Below are 23691 nucleotides of genomic sequence, written 5' to 3' on the forward strand. Positions count from 1 at the left end.
GTCCCAGCAGGTTTCCTCAGGGTCCTCCGGGAAAGGCCCTAAAATGTGAACACTCCAACTGCAACTTCCTAATGGAAGCCTATCAACACTGACCCGAGATTTCTACTCTGCCTGGGGAATCCTACCTACTTACCTTTGGGGTTTTAGTACTTCCCCCAGTCCTGAGGGTCCTTGGGTGGTGGTGTGGGTGGGGAGTGATTTTCACATTCCATTTTTTTAGCATAGGGGCCCATGTTATTTTATGCCTTTTTGCTAAGTTTATTTTTGTAAGACCTTATCTCCGGTTAGGAGATATACCAAAGTTAGTTCTAGAGCGTGTGTTAGAAAAATATGTAATATTTATCAATATTTATTATAACACTGGTGTGGTTCTTTCCTTTGTGACCTTCACGACTGACCTGTGTGGTATTTGCAACCGCTTTACACCCTCCTGGATAAGCCTTAGCTGCTTTCCATAGCTACCCCTTTGAGAGCTTTGGTTATCTAGAGTCACCTACACTATACCTAAGGGTTGCCTGGACTCAGTACAGGGTGCCTCACCGATAGGTGTACACCATGTACTGAGCCACTCTCCTACAGTGATTATGCAATAATTGGCTCTGTGATCATTAGTATGCAGACACTGTGTAACCTCGCCCACTTGTCCTTTTATTTTTAGTCTAATATAAAATCTATGAGTATTGAAGGAACTATTAATAAAAAAAAAAAAATTGTAAAAATTAAATTAGATTCTTACTTTCTCGTTTCCTAACAAGTTCTTGCTTTTATTCAGTCCCTTCTATATCTGTTTGACTGACACATTGCTGAATATAAAATCTATTCTGTCACACAAGTTAATAGTGCTTGGAAGTATGAAAGGTTGGTCAGCCTCACCAGGATTTGAACTGTGAAAACTGCAGCTTTCATTGAAACGTCTTTTATACCCTCTTCTCTTTCAGTGTTAGGTATTCTTTTATACAAATCCCTTATGGTTATTTAGAGTAAAAGGAGACCTTTCTCTCTCCTCTCACCTATAACCTCTACTGCAAACCATGGTTGCAGCAACGTCCACACACTCCAAAGAAACTACTCCTTAAGCAGACTATTCTGTTACACCAATAAAATGGCCCTATCAATCAGCTAATGGCTGAAGGGTTTAGTCTGAGAACAACCACTGTCCGAGGGGGCTTGACGTCCGACCACTCCTCTTTTAGATACATTAGCCTAAGGTGATTAAAACAAACAATATTTAAAGCTCACTGGAAAGGTACTTGTACGCACTGCTCAATGTGAAGTAAATTTGTGCCGCGCCACAGCTGATACGCAACATGACGTGTATTTGTACAGCAAACATCACCTCAAGATGTTTCTTGGTGCTCTAAAACAAATGTTTATTTGTTCGGTATCTCATTTAATCACCATCAGGAGGAAGAAAGACTCAGTCCTAGAATCTATGATTGTGTCAAACACAGATGCCTTTTGTCGGAGTACTGGTTCATTGTGTCGTTGGGCGAGTGCTCAATTTAATTTCCATTGATGTACTGGTATGAGTAAATAAAAGTTTACTCGAGATTGGAACAAGTAACTGAAAAAGGGGAATGTACAAAAAAGACAAAACACATGGCACTGGCACGATAATACTTTTCCAGTATCACTACAATGAGATTCTCACTGAAGTCACCATTCCTCGCATAGTCATGCATACAGAGGAAAGCGAGGGAAAGGCTTTACTAAATCTCCGCACTGGTTCAATATCATGCAATTCTGGGCAAATCATACAACTTTGCAATTTTATTTGTTTGGGTGGGTACGTTGTTGCCAGTCACACAGTTGTGCTTACTGACCATGGCACCACAGAACCGGTCTGTAATTGATAAGACATTTGTTTATTTATTGAGGTGTTTTGTAAAGGGCTGCTTGTCATACTTCGTGGTGCTTTTGGATAGACTTCAGCTGTAGCAATTACAGTGGAAAGTGGGTCCCTGGAATTCTGGGGAATGAAGTAAATCCGCCACCCTCCTTTTCTTTAAATCACGAGAGTCAAGAGAATGAAGTCAGAAAAATGCTCCAAATCACCCTGTGGTGGACTCAAATCTTTTGGACAATTCATGCTGGAGGAAGAGCTTTTGAAGTCGATGCTGCATAGCTGTGGAAGAGGTACCCAGTGGAGATCAGCTGCCAAGGAAACTATCTCAGTTTTAGGAGAAAACCCACAAACCTGGCAGTTTTCTAGCCAATGTCTACCTTCCCTCACGAGTTGGCAACTCCAGAGGGCCGAATTATCGTGTTTGTGCTAGTGTCACGAAGGCCTTGGGTAAACGTTCTTTATGAATAATACAGAGTAAAAATATAAACAGTTCCTACTCATCACCAATGTGTTGTGTCCTATTTTTAGGTGGAACCTGTTCCTACATGCACTGTTTTTATTAAATAAACTGGTCGTGTACCAAGTAATGGAGCAGAGAGTAACAAGGCTCAGAACGTTTATTCTGCACTCGGCAACTGCCAGGTATCCTGCCACGAGAATGTACTCTCAGCACTAAATCTGACAAAGACATTAAAGGACCTGGCAAGTTCAAAGTCATGGTTGGGCCTTAGCGTGACAAGACACCTTATTTATCCTGCACTTATCCAAGGTTAACATAAGGTACTGGAGAAAGGGTGTTTTCAAACATACCACCAGCACCTGGAATCAGAAACTGCCTTTGTGAAAAGTGTGTACTGAGCACTGAGTGGCCGACACCTGCATCAAGTGTAAACTACACACAAAGTTTATGCTCAGTCTACAGGAGTGGGCACAACAAAGAACAGCTACAGAAGCTTCTGCCCTCTGGTAAAGTGACCAATAAAACGTAGGGCCTGATTTCGAGTTTGGCAGATGAGTTACTCCATCATAAAAGTGACTGATATCCCATCCGCTGTATTACGATCTCCACGGGCAACAATGGGATCGTGGACAGGATATCTGTCACGTTTGTGATGGATAAACATCAACTGCCAAACTCCAAGTAGGCCCTTAGTCAAAGAGGCTACACAGTAAAATAATGGCAACGTGATATATCCCTAATGTGAGAACCACTGTCTTACCACTGCGATCTGTTTTGAAGTAGAAACACAGAAAATGTTGGTTTTGTATGTGCAACTGAGCCATTCATGGCTTGAGGCTTGCACAACGTTCTCTTACCGAGTAGGGCCAGAGCAGAATTAGGTCTGTGCAATCCAGGCCACAAAACAGCAGATTTTCATCTGAATGTGTTCATAATTGCTTCTATCACCTTAGTAAGGAGGGTTGACCAAGGCAGTTTTTAAAAAGCCATGGCTTTCTTCAAGACCAAAGAACAAGTTATTTACCTTCTGTGACTAATTATCTGGTAGAGACATATTCTAGTTGCAGACTCTTTACCTTAGAATTTTGCCCAGGTGTCAGTCTGGATCCGAAGAGTTTACTCGAGCAGTACTCCTGTGCAACATTATGTGGCGTTGGTCGACTCGGTGTCCGTCGTTGGCGTCTAGTTCGCCGGATAGGACGTAGCGGGTCGTATATAGGCACCATCCTGGCGCGCAGACAGTTTATTTTCACGACTTTCCACACCAGAAGCACGGAGTCATGAAGAACAATGACCCTGGGGTGTCAGAACTAGGGCCCTGAACGGGAAGTCCCTGTCCCTAGAAATCAGTTCGCAGAGCAGGGAGGATGGCGGGACAGTAAGGAATCTGCAACTAGAATATGTCTCTACCAGATAATTTGTTACCGAAAGTAAGTAACTTGTTCATCTGATAGAGACTTCTAGTTGCAGATTCCTTACCTTAGAATAAACACCCAAGCAATACCATTCCCGGGTGAGGGTCTGTGAATCAAGATCATACTAGGGAATGCTGCAGGACCACACAAGCAAATTACCCCTCCCTTCGGACCAGACTGTCCAAGCAGTAGTGTTTGGTGAACGTGTCCAATGACGCCCACGTTGCTGCCTGGCAGATGTTCAGGACTGGAACTCTGCGTGCTAATGCAGTGATTATAACTATTGTTCTGGTGGTGTGAGCATGCAAACCCACCAGGGGTTGCTTCTTAGCCAATGCGTAGCACATTTTAATGCAGAGAACAATCCATCTGGAGATGGTTCTCTTCTGCACTGCCTGACCTTTCTTCACACCGACATAACCCACAAAGAGTTGATCCTCTACCCGGAACACTTTGGTATGATCACGATAGAATGCCAGCGCTCTTTTTGAGTCCAGGTAGTGGAGTTTCTCCTCTTTCTTAGAAGGGTGTAAGGGCATGTAAAAAGTATGCAAAGTGAGGGACTGGCCTACATAAAAGGAAGCTCTGGTACGAAACACTACCTTGTCTGGATGGATGGAAATTAAAGGTGGCTTGAGAAAAGGGCCTGCAGCTCACTCACCCTGATGGCTACAAGGAAGGCTATCTGTAGAGTAAGAAGCCTAAGTGGACAGTCAGGAAGTGGCTCAAAAGGTGCACATATCAGGAAAGTAAGAACCAAGTTCAAATCCCATAGGTTCATTATGAACGGTGAAGGAGGAAACACATGGGTAAGACCCTTCAGGAATCTACCAACAATAGAAGATTTAAACAAAGAGGGTTGTCAGATAATCTCACGAAAGCAGAAAGGGCAGACAAGTAATCCTTGAGAGTGCCCAAAGCAGAGCCCTGCTGGACTATAGAAAGAACAAACAAGAGGACATCTGACAGAGGGGCAGGGGACGGGGGAGTGGAGGGGTCAAGAGATTTGCCTGTACACCATGCCACTTATTTGTTCCAATGACAGGCACATACTGTTTTGGTGGAGGGACACGTGGCAGCCAAGATAACGTTACAGACTTCACACGGAACGTCAAAAGCTGTCAACTGCTGCCACTCGATCTCCATGCAAGAAAGCAGAGACTGGACAGGTTTGGGTGGAGAACCGTCCCCAAAGATCCTCCCAAAGAGGCACACTAATTGGAGGATCGAAGGCCATGCTCAAGAGCTCAGGATACCACATTATTCGTGCCAAGTCCGGAGCCACAAGAATTACTTCGACCCTGTCATTCTTGAGCTTCTTGAGAACTCTGGGAAGAAGTGGTATTGGTGGAAAGGTGAAGACGAGGCCTGAGTTTCACCCAAGGCGAAAAGCCTTGGAAACTCCAACGTGCAAAATGGCTGGCATTGTGCATTCTCTGTGGAGGCTAACAGATCTGACTAAGACTCTCCCCACTGCTGAAAGAGACCCTGCGGCACCTCCAGATGAAGACGCCATTCTTGATCGACCTGTCATTGATGGCTGAGTTTGTCCACTCTGGTGTTCAGAGAGCCTGCCAGATGTTGAACCACCAGGGATATGCCCTGATGTCCCAGCCATGTCCAGAGGAGCAGAGCCTCCTGCAAAGGGTCCAGGACCCCACCCGACCTGTTTGTTGCAGTACCACATGGCGGTTGTGTTGTCCGTGAACACCTGCACTACTTTCCATTTGAGGGAGGGAAGGTATGCTTTCAATTCTATTATGATCACCCTGAGCTCCAAAAGATTGATATGGAACCCGGACTCTGCCGGAGACCAGATGCCTCAGATCTCCACCCCTCCCATTAGGCCACCCCATCTCAGGAGTGACGCATCGGTCACTACTGTCAGATCTGGTCATGGACGGGAGAGGGATCTGCCTCTAACCCAATCGCAGTTCAAAAGCCACCATTGCAGGTCTTGCACAGTTTCCACTGAGATCTGCACCATGTCTGAGAGATTCCCCTGATGCTGTGCCCACTGGAACTTCAGGTCCCACAACAGAGCCCTCATGTGCCACCTGGCATGTGACACAACCAGGGGGCCATGAGGTCCGGCAGTCTCAGAGTCATTCTCACTAAAATCCAGGAAAGAGGCTGAAACATAGGTATCATAGCCTGAATATCCCGGACTAGCCACTCGGGAGGATCGGCCCAAAACTGAACTGTCTCCAGAAGAGCTCCGATGAAAGGGAGCATCTGAGAGAGAGTCAGGTGTGACTTTGGCACATTTATAGTGCCCCCTAGTGAATGCAGGAGGTCCGCAGCTGTCTGAAGGTGGGAGACGATCACCTGGGGCAAACCCGCCTTCAACAGCCAGTCGTCGAGGTAGGAGAAGACTTAAATCCCTGATCTGCCCAGATGATTGGCGACCACTGCCATCATTTTGGTGAATACTCGAGGGGTGCTGGTAAGGCCTTAGGGGAGCATGGTAAACTGAAAATGCTCTTGGCCTACCATGAAATGCAAGTAACGTCTGTGGGCAGGCAGGACGGGAATATGGAAATGTGCATCCTCCAAGTCCAACGCTACCATCCAGTCTCCTGGTTCCAGGGTAGATAGGACCTGAGCCAGAATTAGCATATTTATCTTCTCCTTCTTGAGGAAGAGATTGAGGAACCGGAGGTCTAGGATACGGCAGAGGCCCTTGACCTTTTTGGGCACCAGAAAGTAGTGGGAGTAACACCACGACCTACTTCTGGCACAGGGGCCCTCTCTATGGCTCCCTTGGCCAAGAAAGCAGTAACCTCCTCAGGGAGAAGTGCCAGGTGATCCTCAGTCATTCGATCGTAGGATGGTGGCATTGATGGAGGGGTAGTCTTGAAACGGAGAGAGTATCCCATTCAGACTATTTGTAAAACCGACAAAAACACAACAGGGAGCACGGGGTTCTTTTAGTATAACGAGGGATGGATCAATGGTGCATCAATTGTGACACCAGATCCCTCGTGGTCCTCAACTGGAGGCGGGGTATCAGTTAGCTATGGTACTGCAGCGGGTCTGGAAAACAGGGGGGGGAGGGAGGGGAGAGAAAGGAATTTCCTTTACGGACTAGGTGGTCTCACACACTATATAGTGTCATGCTTCATCATATGACCACCTAGCCCCACCCAGGTAGGACAGTGCCACCTGGGCGGACTCAACCTCACTGTTAAAGGAACAGGAGGGAGTGCGTAAATTAATTCTGGTTCTGGAAATAGAGGGATCCAGCTAAACTAAGGAATAAAAACACCTAAACAGATACCTGTGTAAGTATTTAATAAAAGATTCTGTTTGGTGTGGTTAAAAAATGGAGATCGGGACACCTCTGTGAGAACAAGGACTCACAGGGTCACCGATCTAGGAGGAAGGAGCCGACATGTTTCTGCCCTCAGTAATGAGCTCTGGAAAGTCTCGGGGCATTTATCAGGGCGAAGGATCCTTGCTACTCATGCTAAGGGTATGAAAAAGTGAGTAAAAAGAGAAGGGGCCTACCTTGCCAGGAAACTACCTGGGAGGGAGCCCTATCCTTAGAGGCTACTAGCCTCTAGTGTCCAGGAGAGGGAGTGTCCCCTTATAGTCAGACATGCATCAAAGGCGGGCGCTCACTGTGCGCCTAAACCGTCCTCTCCCTGGACCACTTGGATTCCAGGTAGCCTCTAAGGATAGGGCAAAAGGGGTTCTGAAGTGGAAGCCCCAGGCTGAAGCACCACAGTCAGGTGGTTAGTCCTGATGGCCACCAAAGGCAGCTCAAGGCCCCGGACCACAGCCACTTTCCTCACCACAACTGAATAAGATGCTCCCTCCTCCGTAGCCACAGCAGGAGGAGAAAGCATGTCAGTGTCAAGGGAAGTGTCCATACCACTGGCTTCGCCCAGGTCCCGAGTCCATTCCATGGGGTCATCAAGCTGGTATTTTAAAGACTCCAGCGACCCCTCCATACTCTCACCTTACCCGTACTCATAAGAATACGGGTCAGGATCTGACCTAGGGAGCAAGATTGGAGTCGGAATCGGCATCCTTGTTGGAGTCAGGAATGAGTATGGGACTGACACAGACCGCAGGCGTGGGCGGCGTCTGGAGCATTGACATCTGGTCAATGGTGGTGGCACAACTGATGCCGGTGTAGATCCGGAAACGGATCTTTGGGTGACCTCCAGAGCCGAGGCCAAAACCATTGGCGTGGAACCCAAGTGGGCCCCTGTCGACCCCGTGGTGCTCGAAAGCACTCCAGAGTAGGGTAGGGGTAGGGGTGGCTCCGGCTCCTGGAAACTTGGGGAGGTGTGGAGCCGACCCAGAAATAGCCTCAGAGGATAGAGGCCTACAGCGACGACGCTCCTTTTACCGCATAACGTCATCTGACGGATTGGGGTTAGGTCGAAGAATGTTTGCTCTTCTTCGACTTCTTCCTGTGCTTACCCCAACATCCCGAAGATTTTGAGTGGTACGACAAAGAGTGTGGGCTCCACGAGCAGTCTTGGGACCTTTCTCTTGATACAGAAGAGAAACGACGTGGAGCCGAGCACCAAGCTGCAGGTACCTTTAGGGACCACTCCCTCAAAGCTTTCGGGTTCATGGCCTGGCACTTGGACCATGGCTTAAGGTCGTGGTTGTGCTCCAGACACCAAAGACACACGAGGTGCAGATCCGTCACAGATATTATCCAATGACAGGATCCACAGGCTTGAAGCCAGTCTTCTGCGATGACATTTCGACAATGTCAGAATGTCAAAAAGCTTCAACCAAAGTCAAAAGGTCCAGTCAAAAAGTGACTGTGAGGTAGCTCTCCTTTGGATCTGCGCATAGGCTGACATGTAAAGGACTGATGTCAGCGTGCTGGAATGGTGCATATATACGTCCTGCGCTGTCATATCTGACGAAGACCGTGCCAACGACTGATGCGGAAGACACCACCTAACGGCGCACATCGTACTGCTCAAGAAAAATTTCCGGATCCAGACCGACGCCTGGGGGAAATTATAAGGTAAGGAATCTCCAACTAGAAGTCTCTATCAGATTAATACTTTTCAGCTGAAGACATTCCAGCTAAAGTGATAATAAAGGAATAATCCTGCTTCAAAAGGTAAAAACCATTGCCAAAACCAATTGGAGAGGCATTGGCAGGTTGCTTTTCTTATTAATCTTACGCCAAATATATTAATATAATTTTAAAAAGGACATATGCTCTGGCTAAAAGTGGCAGCCACATGAATAAAACTGAACCCTTGTGTATACTTTTAATAGAAGCATTGGCAAAGTCAATTGGAGAGGTCTTGGCAGGTTACATGTTTTTAATCTTATCCCATATACAATAAAATAATTAAAAAAGGATATATGCTTCAGCTAAAAGTGGAAGCTACATGAAAAAAACAGAACTATTGCATATTCTTTTAATGTAATAGTACAGAGGACCCCTACTACACAGGTGTACTTATAGCAGGAATGGAAACCCTGTTTAGTATGAATGCACATCACAGGAACCTGTGGTCGTTGTTGGCTTTGACTCTTGTAACCTGCTAACATTTTAAACACACAGGAATTACTAAAATAATAATAAAAAGGCTAAAAATATAAAGAAAATAGCAAAACATTGGCAAAGTAAAATATTGGGCCTCCAGGCATGGTACTGAAGGCGTATGTGTTCAGGTGAGCTGCCTTCTGTCACAATGCATGAGAGCCAGTGGCTGAAGTGGGCTGACTCACTGTCCTGAACAGTAAGCTGTAGTGTGCAGGAGCAGAGTGAGAGTGGCAGCTGAACAGACCAATGGATAACAAGGTCTGACTCAACTGCATTTTTTTTTCTTTTGGATGGTTAGCTAAAGCTATCTCTAAAAGAGACTAAGATATGTAAAGAATCAAAAGGCCCATGATTAACAGAGTGCAAATGCAATTAGATTTCTCCTCACACACTTGCATTTTTACTTAAATCTGTTCTTGACTAAAGAACTACAAAAGGGGGTGCATATTTTGGCTGTCATTTTTTTGCTTATCTCCCACTATTAGAAAGCACAAATCCCTCAGGGACCAAGAATCCACGGCGCAGTAGCTCATCCAATCAAAGTTTTTAGTTTGCATTCTGGTACTTGTCGGCTTGATTATCCCATAGTAAATTTAGGATGACAAGTACCACAATGCAATGAAAACACCTTATCTGGATAAGCCACTCGAATATGGAATTGAAAGCTTGAAATCATTTCAGCATGGGGAAATAATGTCGCCTGCCAAATTTAGAAATCCAAAGGGCCTTATTTCACGAACCTCAGTTTTTGGGGTAGTAATAAAGCATCCAGTATATACTTATACTGCAGAGTGTGGTATTAACTCCCCATTCAGAGTTCTGACCCAGGGAATGCAGGATAACACAGTAGTACTACAAGTTTTCGATGTTTTATCACACATTGCAAGGGGGCTGGAGGAGAAGCGTGAAGAGCTGAGAGATATAAATTGGAGGCCAAAGGGAAGAGAGAATGAAATCAAGGGCGAAGGACTAAGGGAAGAACGAAGACCTGTAGAGTGGAGAAGAGCCTGACAGAGTAAAAAATAGAAATGGGCCTAAGGTACGAAAGGAGGAAAAAGAGCAAAGGGGAGGAAAAAGTGCATCAAGGGAGTGATCAAGGGAGGAAAAACAAGGAATAAGAGCTGATTTAAGAAAACTTAAAGAAGGGCTGTGAGGAGAAAAAAGGCAGGCGATAAGCAAAGGGGAAGAGAAGCATATTAAAAACAACTTCAATTTTCACATATGTTGTAAAAAACAGAAAGCTAACTAGGAACCATTCCAACAAACTACAAGTACAACTGAAGCCACATCCACACTCCTTCCACCATCCCGTCTCCTTAGTCTGCCTACCTTAGAACAAAGGGGCATATTAATGAAAACTGACAGATCGCTGTGTCAAGGCAGAGCAATGCATCAGAAAAGGTTGCACTGCAGTGCCATGGCGCAAGGACTCTGCCCCAAAGTGACGCACAGCTGATTTTGGGCTTACCACAGGCACAAATTCAGAAATGCATTACGCAACAGAGGCGAAGCGTAGGTTCTGACTGACAACTGGACTAATGTGTGGGGACTAATGTAATGAAGTGTGAAATAGAGAAAGTCTCACCTTGGACACAATTCCACTGGTCCTGGATGAAAATCAAACAAGTATGAAGTAGGCATATGTGTTACATTACAGCGGGCATCGTCTACTTATGTGCACCAATATACTTAGGTGTGGGTGACATATTGAGTGAAACTTTAATGTGAGTGGATACAAGTAATTGATGTAATGTAAAGTGACATTTCCTGTGTTACCAACCTACTGTGTGCATTTACCGTTTGTGGTTTGTAGTAAGCTTTCCTGGACTTGTGGGGCCCATTCCTATACTGATCTGTGGCAATCCTAGCCTGTCCCTTTTATGCAGTACATAGCATCACATTGAATTGCTGCAGTGGATGATAATATATTAGGAGCCATGGTTTCAAGTTGCTCAAGAGTCTGACATCATGATTGATATTTGTGTAGGCCTACTACTAGTTGAGGGGATGTAAGATTCAATTACTTATTCCATTGTCTTAGTTGACTTCAGCTGGTCAGATTCCTATACCACTGCCACTGCATAATTTCTTATGCCTGGATTACTTAGTCATAGGGATTTTGGCTCATTCCAGGCTTAGCGCGATGCATTTAAAAGAGATGTCACACATTGCCAAATCTCATGGATACCACTGCGTAAGCCTTGCATTATTATTTGCGGAGAAATGCCTATCTTACATATTTTAAATTCTGCATGGCGCAGTCAGTTCTGGTTTAGGTATTTTTCGATGTATCAGTTCTTGTAGTGCTGCACTTGGCCGCATGTGTCGACTTGTAAATATGGAATACTGGCTGTGCCGTTATCCCATCAAAAAATAATGGCACAACGATAGCGCAAGCCTCTCATAAATATGCCCCAACGTATACAGAAACCCTGGATTTATTTGCAGTTTTTTTTTTTTTAAGTTAGACACACATTGATGCAAGAAAGGTCAGACACTCAGCTTATCTCTTCAAAGGAGCGGCACTGTCAAATTTGCAAGTATAAGCCAGCATACTACTGTAAGCCTAATAGACCGGGAATGTGTTATGGTTGTTCCTTGGCCCATGGTTCAGTTAGAACCTGAAGTGGTCACCAGGAACAGCTAAGTAACATTGAGGATGTCACGCAGACTACTCTGTTGAGTAGATTCCACTGTTGACAGTTGGATTTAGAAGTTGCCCCATGTCGGCCGGTGTTTCTGAGCTGTATACTCCTAACCGCATTACAGCCTACTAAGATTTACCTCGACTATGGGTCTTCTTTCCAATGTAGGCTTAATAGTGGCGTTGAGTTGTACCTGGTAGTGGACAAGCGTTGACCACCAACATTTTCCTTTTGGTGCTACAAAAAGCAAAGTCAAAAGAGGACTAACCACAGGGAACCAACTTTAGAGGTTAAGGATTTTTCATCACGTCAGACCTTTGCCTCAATAGTAGGATCACCATGTGGCCCTGGGCACAGACCAGCCTGAGTGCAGCATCTCCTTTCGAGCATCTCCCACCGCAAAGATCAAAATCCTGCAGTGAGAGAATATGCGTGTCAAAAACAGGCCAGCGGCACATGGCAGCAATCTTATAGGGGGACAGAGCGACCAACTTTGCACAAAGAGGTGCCACATCAGGTGGAATTGAGCTTCTAAACAGGAAAAGAACTTTCGAACCTATACGATTCGCTATTATTGTTACTCCATACTTATTATGTGAAGTGCAAGTATGGTAACAGTCGTTCAAGCCTGAAGGTCTGTGGCACATGTATTGCGCAGCATCGTTATCCATTTAATTTTTGGAGACCATTCAATCCATGCTTCCCCACCGGGTATTCATCCCAGTAAGATGAAATCTTGATCCAATGGCGATTTTATTCTTAAAACATAGTGATTTCTGACAGGAGTTGTCCTATAAAACCCCTGCTTTTCTTTCAGAAAAGGAAGACAGACACCTACTGTAGAAAGAGTATAAAACAAAACTATTTGACAATTTTCTTGTTGCCATTCAAGGGGAGAAATTCTCTCCAGCTAGGAAGCCAGGTGTTTTCCTTCATAATCTGGATGTCAAAGAAGGGGACATTGATGAGAGTTTGGATGTACTGCCTTTAGGGGGCACAGATGTGCAACTGAGAGATGCACTGAACATGTTAGTGTTGATGCTTGAGAAACAATTTGGCAACCACATCAATTTTGTTCTAATACCTCACAAATTCTTTGTGAAGCCTCAAAGAAAAACAGAGTGTAAGGTAATATGGGGCCTTTCTGAGAACTATGGAATGCACAAGTGACTTTGGGAAACTCTCTAATTCCTTAATAAGGACCAATTGGTAAAGTACAAGAACAGTCAGAGTTTAGGAGACATTTTTGAAAAAGAATCCTTAAGTAAGAGGTGAAAATTGTAGAAGGAATGGAGAACACAACAAACTGAGTGCAAGAGATGTGGGAGAGCCATAATGAAGATGCGAATGCTGTGCTATAAGAATGAACGTAAAAACTGTTGTGTCTCGAAAATTGACATGGAGGGCAGGAATGTTTAATATAGCAAAGAGGTCAAAGAACAGCGGGTAAAATGTTACAGATGTGGCAATTTTTAACACATGGTTCAGAGTGTTTTTCCAGGAACTCCACATGCAGATTTTGAAAGAAGGGCCATTACGCCAGAGTGTGAAACAGTGAAAAGGTTCAAAATGTAAAATATGTCATGGAAGGTATGAAGAAAATGGTTCTCAGTATGAAAGATGATTGCTGCCAAACTGTGTTTGTACCGGAGTGTAGGTCTGCGTTGGGTGGTAAGAAAGTGATGGGATTTGTGGATTTTGGCTCTACTTCAACTATCATGGGAGTTAAGAACTTGGAAAAATATTGCTACCAGGGGATATCAGTCATGTGAGCAAGCAAAAATAGATGTCCTGGGATATGTTGTAATGAGGCTGCAATTCTGAAACCAAGAGACTCAACAAGTTGGTATGCCAGGGCAACAGTGGTATCACGATGAACCCTAACATGCCTGAACAAGTTGTGTATCTTGCAGATATAGGTGACAGTGTTGGCATTTGTGAAGAATTACCAAATGTGTTTGTGAAAGAAACATGGACCAGATGTACAAAGCACTGGTCGTAAAAAGCTGGTTGAAATGTGTGACCAGTATTTTTGCAACCAGTGAGGTATTTTGCTCTACTAGGTCGTTCACAAAGTACAGAATCATAGGCTGCAATTGGCTCTTCCTCATGAATATTAAGGAGGTTGGTTGCAAATTGTGACCCACTAAGATTCATAGCCATTACAGGGATGGTGGCCTGCAAGGGTCAACAGACCTCCATGTCTGTGATTGCTTTTTAATAAAGCAAACTTTAAACACAAATGCCTATTTTCCTTAAAGGAAACAGGATTGCATTTAAAATGAAGTTTTTTATTCTTTTCTTGCTAGTATAAAAGCAAGACATTGTCCCCATGGATACCAGAGGGCTTTTTTCCCCCCAGGGTGATATATTGTTTATTGGAGAAAAAAAATAGAGGTCATGTCAAACTGTTAAAGTTAGTTCTGAGGAAGTTGCTGGACTCAGAAATCACATTTAAGAAGGAAAAAATTAAGGTTCTGCGCTGTAATAATTTTCAGCCACATCATATCAGGAGAGGGTATTACCCCAAAACTGGAGCTAGTTGAGAGCAATGTTGCAACAAGAACCAGGTGATCTAATTCCTAGGACTCTGAGTTTTACTATAGCCTTAGAACCTGCTGTAGCAGGCTCTACCGGCCATTAAAAGCCCGCTCCCGCGTTAAAGGCCAGAGTCTGAGGCGAGGGCCTTTAACAAGGGAGCGGGCCTTTAATGGCCGGAAGAGCCCGCTACTGCGGGTTCTAAGGCTATTAGAACATTCTGCCACTCGGGGGCAGAATGTTCTATTAAATAAAACAAATTCCTCAAGAAGCCAGAGGCTCCGTGAGACTTTGTTCACAGGTTATGCTGTGAACAAAGAGAACATTGGAATGTTGGCTCTGGGCTTTTACCGGCCAGTAAAAGCCCAGAGCACCCCATTGTCTGCAATGGAGATCAGAACATTCCAATGTTCTAATATAGCCTTAGAACCCGCCGTAGCAGGCTCTACCGGCTATTAAAGGCCCGCTCCTGCATTAAAGGCCCGAGCCGAAGACAACAATGTGACTTTGATATCTCCTTTTACCTAAGATGGAGGACTGCCAACACATAGTTGAATCCAACCTGGGTGGGTGGTAGTGAGCACATACGATGTATGGCACATGTCTAGCTTGTGAGATGGGAAGATCCAAGGATCACCACAGAACCTAGTATCTGTTTTGGACCTTCCTCTTTGATGAGGGTAACTTCTGTTGCAGACTGGTGAAGAGGGCCACATGGTGACAAGGATCTTGACATGGACTAAACTTCTTTTCAGAGCCCTATTTATTCATGAGCTTATGTAATTCCTTGAGTTATGTATAAACTGTGCATGTTTCTCAAGTTACAATAAGACGTTTCTGGTCTCTATCTTCTTCCTTACATTCCAAGTCATTCCTTCTATTATTTTGTATGTTCTTCCCATGTTTTATTTTATTGTTGGGTGGGGGAGGGCGCGGTGGCTGTTCCTTGGCCCATGGCTTACGTAGAACGTGATATGTTTATCAGACACAGCTTAGAAATGTTGAGGGTGTCACACTGCCCCGCCTACTGTGTAGTTAAGGCTGGTGACCCTTGGATAGAGAATTGCCCTGTTTAGATTGGTAGAATCTATAATTCTGACTGTATTAAAACCTACTAATACTCAATTGGACTCCAAATCTTCTTCTCAGTGTAGGCTTAACAGAAGAGGTAAAAGCCACCTCAGTGAAATAATCACTCCATCACTTAGCAGAGCCAAGGAACACAAATGATTAGAAGCCCAGGAAGTTGCTGACCAATACCAGCCCATTCCTCTTTGGTGTTTCCATTAAATGTTCCTTACGTCTTAGCAAGGAGTCTTTTTCTTGAACTAGTGCAAATATCCATCCCAATAGCATGCGTGGCGATGGTTTTAGACAGTAACACACTGTCCACATTTCCAATGTATCAAGTATAGGATTCTAGCATTTAAATGTAACCTTTTTTCCGATCATATGTCATAAACCCAATGGGTCTCAACTATGCAAGATCTATTGGCTTTGTTAAGGTTTTTTCAGCCAGGTTTTACAACCCCACGCCTGCTCTGCAGCATGGCTGAAAGTAAAAAAGTGCAATAACACAGTCAAGGTTGGCCGTGTAATAGCGATTATTATATATTTTTTTACTTTCAATTATGCAGCACAGTAGGCGCGCTGCTGTACAACATGACTTAGAAATAAGTGTACAAAGTCAAATATTAGAACAATCGGACTGTTGTTTTTGCCAAGTTGCACTGCAGCGCGGCTGCTGTGCAGCATGGGTCAAAGAAAAAAACGGTATAAGGCGGCCAGCACTAACTGCGCCATTTTCATTTTTTTTTTTTTTTTTTTGATCTTTCAGCTATGCTGTAAAGCAGAGGCCCTGATGTACCACAAGATTTAAAAAATGAGAACGCCGATAGATCTTGCATAGACGCGACCGGTTGCTTTTGCTAATCCTTCCTTACACTTAACGATCGCATGCAGTGCATCCTGTCCTTTCAGGAGTGCTGGACTCCCAGTTCCACAAAATAAGTGTCTGTGAAGCCTAGTATTGATTCAAACTTACCACTGAAGGTAGGATACAAAATAAATATTAAGTATGAGGCTTCAAAATATCCTCTCTTTCTTGGAAGTCCTGAAAATGTTTTATTTATTTATGTTTTACAACTATCGGGTTATGTCACATTTGTGTTTCTGTTATCGCCTTCAAAAACGAAAAAGTAGTTCAAAAAGTACTCCAAGACCCCTGTATATTCTTTAAAAAAGGCTTCCATGAGAAACTTCAGAGTTTCAGGAATATTTACAAAACCGGGAATTGACAGATACACAGTTTTTTTTTTATGAACTGCCAAGATTTCTCGTGGGCGCAGGTTGGTAGTGGTGTAACCCGCAAGAAGGGGTGTCTTTGGTAGAGTCAATGCTCAGAGCTTGCACTGCCATGTTATTTTTAATGTTTTTGCAGTTACACATAGCTGCCTGAGGCAGTAGAGCGCTTTACATGAGCACCAGTATAAGGTTACTCTTTGTTTTCTATGGGACATGGTATGCTTAAGTGATATGTCCAATGGCAGGATTAGAACGCGGTTCCCCAGTTCAAAGTGGACAGCTCTAGGCCCCACGTCCCCAATCTTCTGACTGCCCCGAAAAACATGATCAAATAAAAAAACAAAAAGGAATGCACCCTCAGGGGCCCATCTCACGATGTAACCGTTAAGCAGGCAACGGTCACCAAAATCAAGCCTGTGTACATCCCTCACGATATGTTCGGGTGGAGGAGCAGAAACAATTCCTGTTGGAAATGGCCTTTCTGCAGGGTCACCCCCAAACGTTTTGCCTTCCTCCTCCTCTTTTTCGGACCTCATTTTTGCTGGCTTTAGGATTCTGTGCACTTTACCACTGCTAATCAGTGCTAAAGGGCATATGCTCTCTCCCTAAAACATGTTGACATTGGCTCATACCTAATTGGCTTATTTAATTTACTTGCAAATCCCTAATCAAGTGCACTACATGCGCCCAGAGCCTGTAAATTAAATGCTACTAGTGGGCTGCAGCACTGGTTGTGCCACCCACATAAGTAGCCCCCTAACCAGGTCTCAGGCCTGCCATGGCAGGGCCCGTGTGTGCAGTTTCACTGCCACTTTATCTTGGCATTTAAAAGTAATTGCTAAGCCTTAAACTCCCCTTTTTCTACATATAAGTCACCCCTAAGGTAGGCCCTAGGTAGCCCATAGGGCAGGGTGCTATGTAAGTAAAAGGCAGGACATGAACATGTGCGTTCTATATGTCCTGGTAGTGTAAATCTCCTACATTTGTTTTACACTGCTGTGAGGCCTGCTCCTTTCATAGGATAGCATTAGGGCTACCCTCATACACTGTTTCAGTGGTAGATTCTGATCTGAAAGGAGTAGCCAGGTCATATTTAGTATGGCCAGAATGGTAATAGAAAATCCTGCTTATTGGTGAAGTTGGATTTAATATTGCTATTCTAGAAATGCACTTTTAGGAAGTGAGCATTTCTCTACACTTAAAATCCTTCTGTGCCTATCAATCCATGTCTGGCTAGGTTAATTGACAGCTCCCTAGCGCATTTCACTCAGACAACCCCAAACACCGGATGCTCAGTCACACCTGCACACATCTGCATACTGAATGGGTCTAGGAGGGTGGAGGGCCTGACACATTTGAAAAGACAGTGGCCTGCCCTCACACAAAAGAGTGTCAAACCCTGGGACACTGGCAGACAGGATGGAACTGAAAAGGCGACCTTGTGCACTTCTAAGCCACTCTTTAAAGTCTCCCCCAGTTCAAAGGCACATTTGGGTATTTAAACAGGGCCTCTGACCCTACCAACTCAGACACTTCTAGACAAGATACCACTGGTGAAGAAAATCTCAACCAGAACCTGCCAAGAGGAACTGTCTTGCTGCCCAAAGTACTCACCTGACTGCTTTCTTTTCTGCAAAGGACTGCTGCCCTGCTGTTGCCCTGCTGCCTTGCTGCCCTCTGGCTCTGCTGAGAAGTGCTCTCCAAGGGCTTGGATAGAGCTTGCCTCAGAGCCAATAAGACATCCTCCTGGCAAGAACTCCTTGTACGGCGAAAATTTGGCGCACAGCCTGCCAGAAACGACTCACAGCCTGCATCGCGGTGAGAAAATCACTGCACGCCGAACCGTAACAACGCAGCCCGGCTTCCCGACTGGAGATTGATGCAGTGCAAGCTCTGTAACTGGAACTTCAACGCACGGCCCACTTGATCGACGCATAGCCTAGCCGGAACGACGCAGCCTGGCTTCCTGCGAGAAGAATCGATGCAGCGCCTGCCGTGCAACAGAAATTTCCCTGCATCGCCCACCGGTTCGATACAGCTCCTGTGACTTTGTCCTGCACGCCCAGTATTTCTCTGCATCGTCCCCGGGGCGCCTGAATACCCTGCAACCCAAACAGGATCCAAGTCAGCGCGTCGGAAATCGACGCAAAGCCTTCCCTGCGTGGAAAATTATCGACACATCGTCTGTGTACGCCCGGAGAAATGGACACACACCTGCCCGTGTTCCATGCATCTCCTCCTCTGCGATCCCTTGCGGAGAATTTGAACACAAACCAGGTACTCTGTGCTTGCAAGAGATACTTGTTGCTTTTTAAAGACTAAAGACTCTTTTTATCATTCTCTCAAGTGATATTTCAACGTGTACTCGATCGTTTTGACCTGCATTTAAATCAGATAAATATTATATATTTTTCTGAACGCTGTGTGGTGAATTTTTGTGGTGTTCTGTGTTATTACATGATTTATTGCACAAATACTTTACAAATTGCCTTCTAAGTTACGCCTGACTGCTCAGTGCCAAGCTACTAGAGAGTGGGCACAGGATAATTTGGATTGTGTGTGACTTACCCTGACTAGAGTGAGGGTACTTGCTTGGACAGGGGGTACCCTGACTGCCAACCAAAGACCCCATTTCCAACACTTCCGCTGTTATGTGATTACCGAACTGTTGAGTCAGGGAACACCTGCTCTGGGGTTAGCTCGTGTTAGAGAACAGTCATAAATCCATTGCCCACAAAATGAACTAGTGTGCGCGCGCCCATGGAGGCAAAATTACTGTCAGTTGAGCGGTACTGATTGCCCGTCCAAAGACTTTCAATGCACTATTACCTCTCTGCTAGTGGGAAACGTCGGTGCTTAATTTGTGCCAGTGGTTAAGCACTGACGTTACTGCTGTAGAGATAGCTAGAAAATAACAAAGGAAATCTAGGACGATAAAGAACCCGCGAGATTGAGATCAAGAGACATGAAGTGTGGGTGTATGACGAAAGAGGCGCGAGGGAGAATGAAAACAATGCAACTTCTGTGTTGGGAAACCCTGGCATTCGGCAGAACCCTCCTAAAACACTTTGGGGCTTTACACTTCTTGTTTTTTATGAGAATTAAAAGTTAAAAGGACTGCAGGACGCATAGAATTTAAACTAGCAGAAAGAGACTTAAGCTATCAGTAAGCCAGCAGGGGCACCCGCAACAAGAGTATTAGAGACCGTCTATGCCCCAAGAATGTCTATTACTCCCAACCGAGGACTGGGGGTATTTTCCTTGTTTGCGGCCTTTTTATCTCACCCGGGGCAGCTGTTTCCAGCTGTGGTTTGAGTAAGACTGCGCAAAGGCGCCGAGAGTCAGTGGACACGTTCCCACAGACCCGCAGCCAGAGCAGCGCACGTGGACAGCCAAGTGACTCGGAAGCCAGACAGTGGCGTGACGAAAGTTGAAGGGGCCCCACTGCAAGGTACCTGGAGAGGTCTCCCTTACCACTGGAGTCAGTCACGGGCCTACCGCCCGTGCACAGTGTACTGTGCTGAGGGGGGGCCTGGTGCTCGGCCACCCCCTCTCCCCGCACTGCGGGGCCTTTCTTACGCCACCGAAGCCAGAGGCTAGACGCTACTGCGCCCTGGGAGTGCAGCCTTTAACCACTTCCCCCTTTGTTAAGTCAGTGATCATCTGAGGCGGAAGTAGGGTAAAGGTTACTGGAGGCTGCCAGCCAGCACACCGAGCCAAGCGTCACGTGGAGTTTGCAGCACGCTCGACTGCCTGGGTGACGCGCGGCATGTTCAGACGGCAACAACGTGAACAACTCGGTCAACAAAGTGAAGCGGGGTCATGAGAGGCCTTACAGGGCAGAGAGTCACATACCCGTCAACCCATCCTCATTTGGAGGGAGCCACCCTGCTTGGACTACCCGCCACCCTCACACAGGTGAACTGCCATCCAGAGACTTCAATGGAATCTCCCTCCCTTTGGAAACTTGCCCCACCCACCCAAAATGGCCATCTCATATTTTTTTGTACATAGAACTTTTAGCGAAAGTGTCCCAAGAGCGCTTTATACAAGACCCAACGTTACACCTTTAAAAAAAAATGCACATAAGTGATATTGCCCAGAATCGCAGGATGCTAAGCCACGGCCAGGACTGGCACCTGCTTCCCCACTTTGGCCACTATGTCACATCTCCATTAATTTCGATGGAATTAACCCCACCCCTAAAATATCTCTCTCACCCTTCTTAAAGGGTGATAGCGTTGAGAGGTATGCTGAAAATGAATGGGTATCTAGAGCAACCTGGGGACTGAATACATATATATACATACACAAAAACCGCACACGTTATTTTAAAATCACAAACGCAATGCACTAAGTCCACTGAGAAAATCCCCCTTACAAATATAGGAATCTTTGGATTTCGCGGAACGAAGGCCAATGGAGGAAAAACAATAGGATAAAACAAAATCACATAGGGGCCGAAATGTGAAAAAAACACATCTGCTTTCTTTTTTTTTGGTTTTGAAAGTGGAGCTGGAAGAAAAAAATCTTCTTAGAAACAGAACCCACTGGATTTACAGGAACAAATTACTTGCTTTGCCTACATCATCATGGAAATATGTTTATCGCAGCCAGTAGAGCATGTCAGTCCGGAGGCTGTGAAGCATAGACGATCAAGAAGCCTGTTCTAACAGAGCCTGAATTAATGCGAAATGGAACAGATTGAGAGGAAGGACATGGGCCCAGAACACTGATGGTAGATTAGACACAGTACAGACCTCGGAACTGGGACTGTGCAAGGTCTCAAATGTGCTGTGTTAAATTATGAATATGTGTAAAGCGCATAGCTCTCCCCGGTGGGTATCCAGGCGCTAGATAAGAAGAAAATTGAGCTGTCTGAGCCTGTGATCTAAGTAAAGAGTCATGAAATCAGTTGCTTGTGAAATTTAAGAACTGAAGATGCAGCTCTGATGTGCGGAGAGAGGTCCTTCCAGGCCTTGGGTGCGAGGAAGAAGAAGGCGCCATCACTAGCCCTGGCGCTGTTGATGCAGAGGATGTGGGCGGGCAAGAGACTGGCCGATCGCAGGTTTCTGGTGAGGGCTGTGGAAGTTGATGCGGCTGTTGAAGGAAGAGCGGCCTAGATAGCACAAGGCTTTGTACATGTGGGCGAGGAGCTTAAAGAGTGGTCGTTTGTGTGCAGGGACCCAGCGGAGCTCTTTGAGATGCGGGATGACGTGTGTAAGGTGGGCGCTTGAGTGTACGTCAGGCCGCTGAGTTCTGCATAATCTGTATGTGATGTGTTGTTCATTTTATATAGCCTTTCATACCTCTGATAGAGCGCTGTAGTACGTTACTGGACAGGTGTCATCGGAAACCATAGTGGACTGCTTGGTTGGAAGAGCGTAGAACCTCAGGGTTGCCCCTGTGGGAGGCATTTTGGAATCAGACCTGAATGACCACAAATGCTCTCTTATAATCTCTGAGGCCGCTGTCCCCTTTAGTATAGTAGTAGAACGAGGAGTGAGAGATAGAATGCACGCCCTATATATTAATGCGCGGCTATTCCGACTTACTATGTTTTTTTTCTATCAAATCTACCCCTTAGGACCAGGAGCAGTGTACTGCATCAGCGGCACAGCGAAGGGGCCCCAGGCCCTAATACAAGAAAAGAAAATGCCCCCCCCGGACTGGGTTGAGCGGTACTCTGAAGTATCTGGGCCCCTGGTGCCACTGCATCTACTGCACTGCTGATAGTCACTCCCATGCACGACATGCACTGTATACAGGCAGTCATTACTATGTAGTGACCCTGGAGTGAGGAAAGCAACCTGCGCATGAGGCCTGTATACAGCCAACTGTGGTAGAAGCCTTAAACGTGCATAAACGTGCGTAAACTTAGGGGCGACAGAGGAACGACTCACTGGCGTGCACCTATTACAGACATCCAGGTTCACCTATATAGGGACTCCAGAGGCAAGGAGAGAGGGATACATGTGGCAGGGTCTGGCAGTGTGCATTCAGCGAAGATGTACTTTGTTCTTTCTTTGCACCATCTGCTAGCACGCCTCAAACCGGCTTTCTTTGCAATACTAGACTGTGGCACTGCAAGGTCTTGTTTCATTTGTTATGGCAAGCCAGAGCCTCTCCCTGGAGGGAGGAGAGGCGGTTCAGCAGCTGATTTGCTGCTCTTGGTATCTGGGTCCTGGTTTTTAGCTTCCACTTCCGGGGGGGGGGGGGGGAATCACCAACTCTCCCTGCCTCCGCTGTAGTCTGAATAAATTAAAAAACAATCCGCATCACATCACTGTATCTATAAATGGCTCCACTCACAACCACGAACATACACTGTTCTATACACAGCATGTCATGTACAAGTGGCTCCTGCTACAGCAAAAATGCCCTCTACAAAGTTTTTTGCTGCTCCTTGAGCCAGGTGAACCCCATCCCACCCCCCAAAAGAGAACAACTAAGTAGCTTGAAGGTGCTCTATGCTGGAGTCTGGTACTACATGTACCTTAGTTATGCCTGGCACGAGGCAGAACTGAACCCAGGCGGCTATTTTACGAACACAGTGTTTATCATTGTAGTTAAGGCATGCTGTTCACCATTCATTCCAGTCGCTGGGCAGGGAACGGGCGTGGTGGCTGCTGCCTCCAGCAGGGGGTCCAGGTGCTTGGTGCCCACTGGCACCGACTCCAGAGCAAACTCTCCACTGCAGAACCTGGACATGTTCTTCCCCAGCTGCTCGTTTACTTCGGAAATCGCTATTATAAAAAGAAAAAATGCATTGCTGTTAAAAGGAGCAGGGGCAGCCTTGCACATGGGTACAATTCTTTATGAAATGAGTAGCAGTATACAAGGGCACTATTGATACTGTACCCCGCACTTCAAACATCAGGCACCATTACAACCATTCGAAAGCCCCAGTGCTTAATTAGTGCTGGTGTCTTCCGGTGCCCAGCACTGGC

At 45.6% G+C, this 23691-nt stretch overlaps 1 protein-coding gene across 1 annotated transcript in view; it reads right to left on the reverse strand.

Moving 5' to 3' along the window:
• The window catches only part of SLC27A1 (solute carrier family 27 member 1), a 125988-nt gene that overhangs the window by 48689 nt on the left and 53608 nt on the right, over positions 1–23691 (reverse strand). The window contains exon 3 of the mRNA XM_069231743.1: positions 23329–23487. Coding sequence (XP_069087844.1) covers positions 23329–23487 — 159 coding nt within the window. The remainder of the gene's footprint in view (positions 1–23328; positions 23488–23691) is intronic.

Source organism: Pleurodeles waltl, chromosome 4_2, assembly GCF_031143425.1.
Source record: "Pleurodeles waltl isolate 20211129_DDA chromosome 4_2, aPleWal1.hap1.20221129, whole genome shotgun sequence".
Lineage (NCBI taxonomy): Eukaryota > Metazoa > Chordata > Amphibia > Caudata > Salamandridae > Pleurodeles > Pleurodeles waltl.